The sequence below is a fragment of the Mustela nigripes genome, chromosome X (genome assembly GCF_022355385.1).
Source record: "Mustela nigripes isolate SB6536 chromosome X, MUSNIG.SB6536, whole genome shotgun sequence".
Lineage (NCBI taxonomy): Eukaryota > Metazoa > Chordata > Mammalia > Carnivora > Mustelidae > Mustela > Mustela nigripes.
In genome coordinates this window covers 122,777,125-122,787,317 of record NC_081575.1, presented here as the reverse complement: position 1 = coordinate 122,787,317, position 10,193 = coordinate 122,777,125, and the positions used below count along the sequence as shown (strand labels likewise).

At 43.5% G+C, this 10,193-nt stretch overlaps 1 protein-coding gene across 5 annotated transcripts in view; it reads left to right on the top strand.

Annotated features, from left to right (window-relative positions):
• The window catches only part of GYG2 (glycogenin 2), a 36,844-nt gene extending 27,193 nt beyond the window's left edge, over window positions 1-9,651 (top strand). For 3 of the 5 annotated variants that reach the window (XM_059385326.1, XM_059385327.1, XM_059385325.1), the window contains exons 9-11: window positions 3,938-4,042; window positions 5,164-5,271; window positions 7,800-9,651. In XM_059385326.1, coding sequence (XP_059241309.1) covers window positions 3,938-4,042; window positions 5,164-5,271; window positions 7,800-7,961 — 375 coding nt within the window. In that variant the 3' untranslated portion in view covers window positions 7,962-9,651. The remainder of the gene's footprint in view (window positions 1-3,937; window positions 4,043-5,163; window positions 5,272-7,799) is intronic. The other 2 variants (XM_059385328.1, XM_059385329.1) reach the window with 2 other exon arrangements.
• The last annotated feature ends 542 nt before the right edge of the window (window positions 9,652-10,193 follow it).

Below are 10,193 nucleotides of genomic sequence, written 5' to 3'. Positions count from 1 at the left end.
CCACTTCAAAACCCTCAGATTGTTTTTCAGAGTCCACAGTCTCTCATGGTTCATCTCCCCTTCCAATTTCCCCCAACTCCCTTCTCTCTATCTCCCCATGTCCTCCATGCTATTTGTTATGCTCCACAAGTAAGTGAAACCATGTGATAATGGACTCTCTCTGCTTGACTGATTTCACTCAGCATTATGTCTTCCAGTCCCGTCCATGTTGCTACAAAAGTTGGGTATTCATCCTTTGATGGAGGCATCATACTCCATAGTGTATATGGACCACATCTTCCTTATCCATTCATCCATTGAAAGGCATCTTGGTTCTTTCCACAGTTTGGCGATCGTGGCCATTGCTGCTATAAACACTGGAGTACAGACGGCCTTTCTTTTCATGACATCTGTATCCTTGGGGTAAATACCCAGGAGTGCAATGGCAGGGTCATAGGGAAGCTCTATTTTTAATTTCTTGAGGAATCGCCACACTGTTCTCCAAAGAGGCTGCACCAACTTGCATTCCCACCAACAGTGAAAGAGGGTTCCCCTTTCTCCACATCCCCTCCAACACACGTTGTTTCCTGTCTTGCTAATTTTGGCCATTCTAACTGGTGTAAGGTGGTATCTCAGTGTGGTTTTAATTTGAATCTTCCTGACGGCTAGTGATGACGAACATTTTCTCATGTGTCTGATAGCCATTTGTATGTCTTCATTGGAGATGTGTCTGTTCATGTCTTCTGCCCATTTTTTGATATGATTATGTGTTTTGTGTGTGTTGAGTTTGAGAAGTTCTTTATAGATCCTGGATATCAGCCTTTGGTCTGTCCTGTCATTTGCAAATATCTTCTCCCATTTGGTGGGTTGACTCTTTGATAAAAGAACTTTTGATCCAGGCAGCAAAGTTGCAAAGGATAACTATACCGAGTTGAAGAAGCCAGACAAAAGATAAAACATACCATGTGGTTCCATTCTGTAAAATTCTAAAAAATGTAAAATAATGTACAGGGACCATTCTCTGGGGATGGTGGAGGAAGGAGAGAGAGATTATTGTGGAAACTTTTGGGGATGATAGGTGTTTACTCTCTTTGATTGTGTCAAAAATTTGCCAACAGGTACAGGTTAGTCCAATTGATAGTGTGGGAATGACACTGCAAAAAAGCTGTGAACAAAGCAAAACATTTAAAGTTACTATATATTCTTGGCCTCTCTTCCTGTTGTTATGAGATATTTCTACGTAAATTTATTGACTTAAAGCTTTGTTTTGGTTACTACTGACATGGTATGTCTTCTGCATGTTTCCCGCCCCCCTTTCTGTGTTCTTATGTTTAAAATGTAACTCTTCAAGATGTTCAGAATGAGGTTTTTGTCTTCTTTTTATCTGAATACTTTTTTGCCTTTTACCTGGGGGTAGTTTGTTGACATTTAATGTAATTACTAGTACATTTCTGTTTAAATCTGTTCCTTGGTTTGCTTTTCATGATCACCAATTTGAAAGATATTTCTCTCGCTTTTTAATCTTTCTTTGGATTGGTTAGTGTGTATTTACTTTTCCATTGTAACCTCTATTTCCATGTCAGTTTTGCATTATTTTGATTATTTTTTAAGTGATTACTTGGAGATTTCAAATTTCATTCCTAACTTGGACATAATGTAATATACTTAGGACTTTTCTGCTTTGGGGAATAGAAGAACCCCAGAAGGCTTTCAAACTGTCCATTTCCCTCCACATTTTGTTCTCTTTTTGTCTATTTTCATTGTATACCTATTTTATAAAGTTCAAGTTCCCTTAGCTATATCATTTTATTTTCATTCCCTATTTCATTCTATCAGTAATCACTGTCTTCTCCCCAAAGAACTTCCTTTATCATTTATTTTAACTCAAGTTTCCTGCTGAAAATCTCCCTCCTCCATTTGTATATCCAACAATTCCTTTATTTAACCTTCATGTGGGGCCATATTTTCCTGGAGGTAGAATTCTCACTTGGTAGTACTTTTTACGAGGGCACTCGGATGATGTTTCTTAATCTTCTGACTGCCATTATTGCTCTGCAAATTAATCTTCCAGGCTCATGTGTATGTGTTTGAGGGTCATTTGTCTCTTTGCTCTGGCTGCTCTTAAGATTTCTGTCTTGGGCTTTGGTCATCTGTTTTATAATTATGGCTCTGGGTTTTTGATTCTTTATATTCTTTCTACGGGGAGTTTGTAGCTTGACCCTGTTTTCCTTCTGCCCGTACTCTCTCTCTCTCTCTCTCTCTGTCTCCCTCTTTCTCTCCTTCCCTCTCCACACTCTCCTACACTCTGTAATCCCAATTACATCTTCCGTATGACTTGTTACCACATTTGCTCTATCCATGACTCCCTTCTCTATAGTCTCCTCCTACCTGTCTTTCCATGCTTCTTTCTACTGGCCTACTTTCCAGTTAACCGACCTTCTCTTTAATGGCGTTTAATCAGTTGTTAAACACACATCCTGAACACTTAATTTCATTTATTGAGTTTTTGACCCCAATAAACATCAAATACTTAATAGGGCAGTTTCCATACTTCATTGAAATTCTCCAACTTGTCCCTTTAAAGTGTTTCTTGTACTTGGTTATAGTCCATGTCTGATCAATCTTATATCTGGATTTCATGTGGATCTGTTCTTATGGTTTGATTTTGTTTTTCCTCTTGATCTTCATTCATTTGGTCTCATGTGGCTCTGTGCTAGTTGATTTTTGATACCACACAACACACTGCATATGGCAAAATTACAGAGATCACGGGGAGTTCTGTCATATTACCATCATCATCCAGAAAGCATTGCTTTTTTCTCCTGTTTTCTTTTTTCTTTTCTTCCCACTCCTCCCGGCAGGAAGTTTTCATACAGGTGGTTTGCCCACACCCGGTCAGAAGTTGAGCTGGTGTGAAATTGGGCTTCTGTGTCTGTAAGAGCTGCACTATTTCCAGTCTTCCTTTTTAAGTGCATTCCGTCCTGAAAGCCTGTGGTGTTCCGAGGGTCCCTCCTGAATCCCTCATCATTTATGGGTTCCTCAGCTTCATTGTGTGGCTAAACTGTCTGCTCATAATCTTCCTACAGCTTCTTGGTTGCCTCAAAGAGGACTGGGCTGCCAGATGCATTTACTATTTTCCTATCACACGTGCAACCCACCCCGCCCACATGATTTTGCAGTGTGTTTGCAGGGACAGCTGGGAAGTGTCTCAGTATTTTCTAGCCTCTGTGACAGACAGTCTTGCAGAAGCCTTTGGACCATTTATGGCCCCCAGCTGTGGGCACAAACTTGCTTCCTGACCATGAATTGCTTAGGCTTGCTGTATAACAAATAGCCGCAAATAGGTAAAAGTCTATGTCTGGGTCCCAATAAGCTGTGGTGCCAAAGGCATGTTGGGCTCCAGGCAGTCACCAGGGGGTCCAGGATCCTCCTGGAGTTCTGGTCCAGCTTCTTCTAGGGAATTCCTTGTCCACTGTGGCTCCCTGAAAGAAAGTTAGGCCTTCCTGCTGAAGCCAGTCATTGCACACCATGCATTATATTGTCTCCTTTGCTCCTGGCATGATCTTAGCTGTGGACCATCCTTAGAGGCACTGGGAAAACAGTCAGTCGAGTTGCTTTCTGGAAGGGTTTGTTTTCTTGTGGAAGCCCAGTTGAAAGAGGTTGGATGGAACTTGTTCTTCACCTGACCTGTGAGTAAAGAAGGTAATAAAAGTATCCTGCGTCAGTGGACGTGACTCACATGGCATCCCAGTGGTGTGGGTGAGAAGTCATCGTGTGGCTCCACTTTGGTACAAGGAAGATGGGGACAGAAGAGCAGACGCAGGAATTGGTGAACCTGGCATCACTGGTTCCTTGTCACGCTGCTTTGTATCGCGGAGGCAAACAAAATAGATTGGGTGTTTTCAGATATTTGCAAGACGTTTGTCCTAATTTCCTTTTCTTTCTTTCTTTATGACAGACGATAGGGTGGCCTGAACTTGAGACATCCGCTGGAGTGAGGTGTGACCCATTGTCGCCACCCTCCCCCCAATGTGCAGACTCCTCAGAGACCCAGACCTCCTCGGTACACCTCATTTACACTCCTTACACACATCTGTGTCTCCTCCTGTTGTTCTCTTGGTGTGTCTTTGTCCATCGAATACCAAAGAAGACACACCATGTTTTTTCTTCTTCATCCTTGATCTTTCTGAATGGTTTTCTGAACCTTAAACACATTTTGTGATTAATCAGTCTATATAGGACCTGGGTATCTGTTTCAATTTCTGTTGGTCATTTGGTTAGTCCATTTTCCTTTAGGAAGAGTTAGAAATGACAAAGGTGTAACATCACCAGGACATATATTCTTCCTTAAAAATAATTTTTTTTTTTTGGTAGGATTTTGGACCCATGTTTAATAGTAGTGTTGAAGGATTATGAGTCCTACCCCTGTTTTTGCTAAATTTTCCCTCAGGATTCTGGACTTTTCTTACTGTGCCTCATAAGAAGATTGAACTCAGACTCTGCTGTGCTCATTGAGACACGAGCTTAGTAAAATGCTTCCATGGACCTTTGGTATAAATGATATAGTTTATAACCCTTGAGCAACACAGGGTTGAACTGCATGGGTCCACTTATACACCCATTTTTTTCAATAAATACAGTACGGTCCTATAAATGTGTTTTCACATCTTATGATTGACTCGATCACATTTTCTTTTCTCTAGCTTACGTTATTATAAGAATACAGGCTATAATATATAGATTATGAAAATATATAGAATATGCAAAATATCTGTTGACTGACTTTTTAATGTTATTGGTAAGGCTTTTGGTCAACACTAGGCTATTTATGGTTTAGTTTCGGGAGAGTCAACAATTATATGTGGATTTTCGACCGTGTGTGGGTCAATACACTTAACCCCACATTATTCAGGGGTGAATTGCCATTGAATCCTTGGCTGAAAAATTACCTTTGGTGCATCCCATAAAAACTTCCAGCCTCTCATCTTGTGTGAGAAATGGTGGGTGTGAGGGGAGAAGGTGGGAGGGGGGAGCTCCCCTTTCTAGTCTTTGTGGAAAGGGCCATTCGACAAGACACGTTCCTTTGATCTCATTTCTCCCCTGTGGAATTCTCAGTCCTTGTGGTTAAAACTGTAGTCGCCTGAAGCCGTCTGCAGACTAACGATGGAATGGTTATGTTTCTAGCAGCCCGCGGATAAAGCGGAAGGTGGCCCATCTGTGGAAATCTTGGAACCAAGCCAGGAGCCCCCTGTGGATGTCACCGGGGACCCCATTCCTCAGGATTCTTTGGAGGTGGTACCCTAATTATCTTGCCAGGCCCTCCTGCTGGATGCTGCCCACCATCACTGGGGCCGGCAGTCCTCACGCACCAACTGCTACCTCAAGGCCCAGCCTGACGTTGTCGAACTAAGCCTGCCTGCTTCTCTCATTGCCTCTGATTCATCTGTTTCTCCTTTCCAGCATTTGCCTGGGGTGCTTGGTCACTTTCTTTGCCGTCCTGAATCATCACGGCCTTTGTCTCTTTAAACACTGTTCTGCAACAGTTAATTGACGGTCTGGGGCTTTGCTGTTCTTCCGTATGGTGGGCGAGCATTGGAATGATTGCTTAGTGAGCCAATGTCTCAAATGAAGAGGATAATGATGAAAAATCTGAGGGCGAACATTTGGACTCAAATGGTGCATGCCATGCTTTCCCACCTCTTACAGATGTCCCCGTCTTAAGTTTTCTTCTTTCCATGCATACATTGAATGAAAGCAATTGAAAAAAAACAAATCCTTTTCGAACAGTGATTGAATGACACCTTTTGGTCTTTACGCAATAGTTAATATGGCTCTAGAGCTGGGCATTGGGTTCTGATGAAAGCTAGTATTGAACATGGGTCTGTTTGAGTGGCTATTAGCTGACTACTATAGCCTGAGGTGTTTATGCTCATGGTACATTTATGTCTCACAGTTCTGGGGGCCTGAAGTCCAAGGTCAAGCTGAGACCTGCTTCGTGGTTCACAGACCTCCATCTTGTTGCTGTGTCCTCACACAGAGCAAGGGTCGAGGGAGCTCTCTGGGGTCCCTTTTATAAGGACACTGATCCCATTCATGGGGTCTCTACCCTACCCTCATGACCCAAAGGCTCCTCTCCTCATACCATCTTGTTGGGGATCGGTATGAATTTTGGGGGGATACAGATATTTAGTTTATAGCAATATTTGCAAGATGGCCCACTATATAATACATATTTTAGTTTGCACGACACCTTGACTAGAAGGTACTGCCGGAGAAAAGCAGTACTTCTGGTATTGCTAGAAAGTGGAGAAAATACTTTGTCTCCCTTTTCTTTTGTCCATGTAGTAAAGGCCAAATGCAGTATTTTGAACTTATCTCAGAGGTGTCCATGATAGGGTTTCCTCTGAAATGCTGCTGGTGGCATGGTGAACATATCCAGCTCCTACGGTAGGACTTTGAGACTCTGTGGTTAGAGGGTAACATGGTATGGATGTGCTACTGGGCAGATGTCATTTAACAGCTCAGCCATGTGGTGTGGTGGCTTTGGGATGGTTGGTGAGCTCATTACCTTCCCTAATCCATGAGGTGGAGATGGGGATGCCTACCTGGGAAGGCAGGAAGTGAGGGTAGGGTTAGACCCAGCACTGGTTTGGAAGAATCCATGATTGTGCCTGGCTTGTATAGGTTAGTGCCAGCCCTACTGTCAGGGCGGCTCCCAGCAAAATGGCACCGGTAACACTCCCACCTTCTGGGGTGATGAGTCTGCAGGGGATGCCTCCTGGTGAGGGGACCTTGTAAGCACCCAGGAGGCTGGCACTCCGTGACTTGTACATGTAACGGGGGCGAGTTGATGTTTCCTCTGTTGCGTGTCTCCACTCTACCATGGATGACCCTCGCTATTTTGTATAATATCCTGTGTCAAAACATCAAAGGAGTTTATGGGTCCTGTTGATTCCAGAAAGTTTTAGTTCCTAGACGTACCCTGAGCCTGAATCCAAGGGCTCTTAAAGGAAAGAAGGACTAAGGTCTAATGGAAGACATTTTTTTTAAACTCTTTTCTTTTAAACTCAATGTTTTTTAAACATTTTTTTTTTAACTCTAAATTTTTTTTTTTTAAACTCTTGCTATTTCCTTGGCCAATGGGACGGCTGTGTTTGAACACAACGTAATGGGAACAAGGGTAGAAAATTACTCGTACAGACTCTTCAAACACACTGTTGCAAATAATCAGAGTAGAAAGTCCCATATTCCCAGTGGCATCGAAATTCCGATGTAACCATCAGGCACGTGGTATCATCCCACCAACACACACAGCATCTGGGGAACACCGAGAGTGTCACCTGTAGCATCTGTGTGTGTGAGTGTGTGTGTGTGTGTATTTGCACATGTGTGTGTTTATATATGCTCGCATATTTTGGCTTTAAGAAGATTAAAATCTCTGCCATTCATAACCAGAAAACCACGGGTTATTATTTAAATGGCTTGGGCAGGCTGTCCAAACTACTGTAGGTTTTATTCTTATATGGCGAACGTTTTCCTGATGTCATGTAATTTGATTGTATATGGTGATACAGAACATTGAGATTTCAGGCATGTCAAAGCATTAAATGGGTACAGGTGTGTGTGTAAAATGGATACACTGGTATTTTATAAGATTTCACAAAACGTGGCCGGGGAAAGCATCTTCTAAGAGTATGAATCTCAGTATGTATTGTGTTCCAAAGAACTGGGATTCCTTTGTAGAACCGCTTGCTAAGCCGGATGTTCTGTTATCCTGTGATGGCCCCAGAAACCATCTTCTGTCTGCTTGTCCTCCCTAGGTTGACCTGGCCATGTCTGTTTTCGAGATTTCCATCGAAGAGAAGGTCAAGGAGCTGAGTCCCGAGGAAGAAAGGAGAAAATGGGAGGAGGGACGCATCGATTACATGGGGAAGGATGCGTTCGCCCGCATCCAGGAGAAGTTGGACCGGTTTCTGCAGTAACTCCAGGGGTCATGTTGTGCTGTGTGTGGTTAGGCAGTGTTCTGTTGCATGGTCCCGCGAGCACAGACACCTCCAGGCCCTTTGGAGGGAACAGGTGTTCAACCATGTGCCTCTATTTATGGCTGACCAACTTGAGTGCCTCACAAAATAATGTAGACCATAAAAATCCCAGCTTAAAGCCCCCCCTACCCTCCTGCTCTGCTGATCCAAGCTATCCATGCCTTCTTGGCTTCCCTGAGATGTCATTCCTTCTCTGAAAATGGGATAAACTTCTGGTAGACCCTTATTCATGCTCTCTGGTCTTGCTTCAAGGAGTTCCAAGATGGTGCCTTGGGCAGTGCTACCATCTCTATCCCACATAAGGTTGGACATCCCTGCAGATTCTCTTCTGCCCCTCAGCTAGTGACACCAGTATATGTATTCAGGACCTCAGGAAGCCTTGATGATGGAAAGTCCTTTCCCTGGGGACTAGGTAGACGTTCAGACATCTTGAGGGTGACTCTCGTGTAGACTTTGTGGAGCATGTCTGAGCAACACACAGCTGTTGTTTCTCTTCTGCAAAACCTGGTGTGACTGCCAAGTGCTGTTAGCGGATGCCCGACTTGAGAAATGCTGGTTGGAACATGGAAGGGAGATTCTGGCCACCATGGCAGATGGGATGCCTTCTTGGTTGGAGAGAACCAATGGCTTACTCTGGGTGGTTCCAATGACCCCTCACTCACATGACCAGGATCTGGAGAGGGTATTTGTGTAGAGGCGGATCTGTTTGCCGTCCATCACAATTGACTGTGCTCTGCTGGATATCACTACCTCAGTCCTAAATAACGAGTCAAGTCACCGTGTTCCTCAGACCATTTCAACGCTGCTGTTTGGGAGAGAATTCTCAGTTTTATGAGACTGGATGCTTTATTCTACAGGAAATCCTCATCTTCAGAAGTATCCTAATTTTGTGAATTTATGCAGTATGTTGGAACAGTTCTCAGTGTCACAGCTCGTGGCCACCTCCTAAAAGTGGGAACCACCATGCTGAAGAAAGGGAAATGTGATTTTTGTTTTTTCAAGTTAGAATGGTTTGTCTATCATGCACATACTGTGGAACATCAAAGGGTTTCCTACAGACAGGTTGGGACCACCTCGTGGTGGCTATGCTCTAACGTGGTGGGTGTGTTTGACTACTTTGACATCATGTCAAGCAGGTGAGCCCTTGGGTAGGGGAATCTGGAGGAGTGCATGATGGTAGTTGTGGTGTGAGCTTTTTTGTAAGACGGGAGTTACAGAGGGGTTGTTTCCTTTATGTCTGGGTGGCTAATGGTCTGCTGTCATGGTTGGGATCACACATATGATACTTCTGGGGCTAAGTGAAGATACAGCCTTTATAGGGATTGAGTTGGGATAGTAGTCAACCATTAGAGTAACACTATGAACTTGTTCTGGGGAAAGACCAGGGGTGCTGGGTGCTGTGGTGTTGGGTTACGAAAAGCGGGAGCCCGAGTCTGACATACTTGAGGAGGAGGAGTCCAGGTAATGAATATTTGAGTCTGGTTCAGCTTCTGTGGGGGAAGAGAACTCCTGTTTCTGGACAGTAGTTCAAAGGCTTAAGGTGTCTGTTCAACACAGACTTCTGTTATGCATTCTGGTCTATATCTTCTGATTTCAATGGATGCTAATGCACTTCAATTAAAATTATAAAACAGCAGCATGGTGTCCCTTCTGGTGTGTGTTTGCATGCATTCTGAGCCATCAGAATAATATTTTATATGTAGCAGAGGAAAGGGACATGGGTGTTTGTCCTATGGTAAATTAAAATCACCAGCCCTTTTTTCAGAATTGCTAGTAGCTGTAAAATATGTAGAACTGTTTACTTCTCACTGTGTGAAATTCTCTAAGGTCTCTCCAGGGAAGCTACCCATTTCCTAGTATTGTTTTACAATGCTTCATATTCATTCATTCCATCCATCCGTCCATCCATCAGCCCATCCTTTCATCCAAGCACTCACCCACCCATCCTTCATCCACTTCTTCACCTATCATACCACTTTTCATCCATCTATCCAGCTGTCCACTCTTACATCCATCCATCCATCCATCATCCACACATCCATCCATCTGTCCATCTACACATCTATCCATCCATCCTCCATCCATCCATATATCCATCCATCCATCTGTCCATACACACATCCATCCATCCATCCATCCATCCACACATCCATCTGTCCATCCGTCCATCTG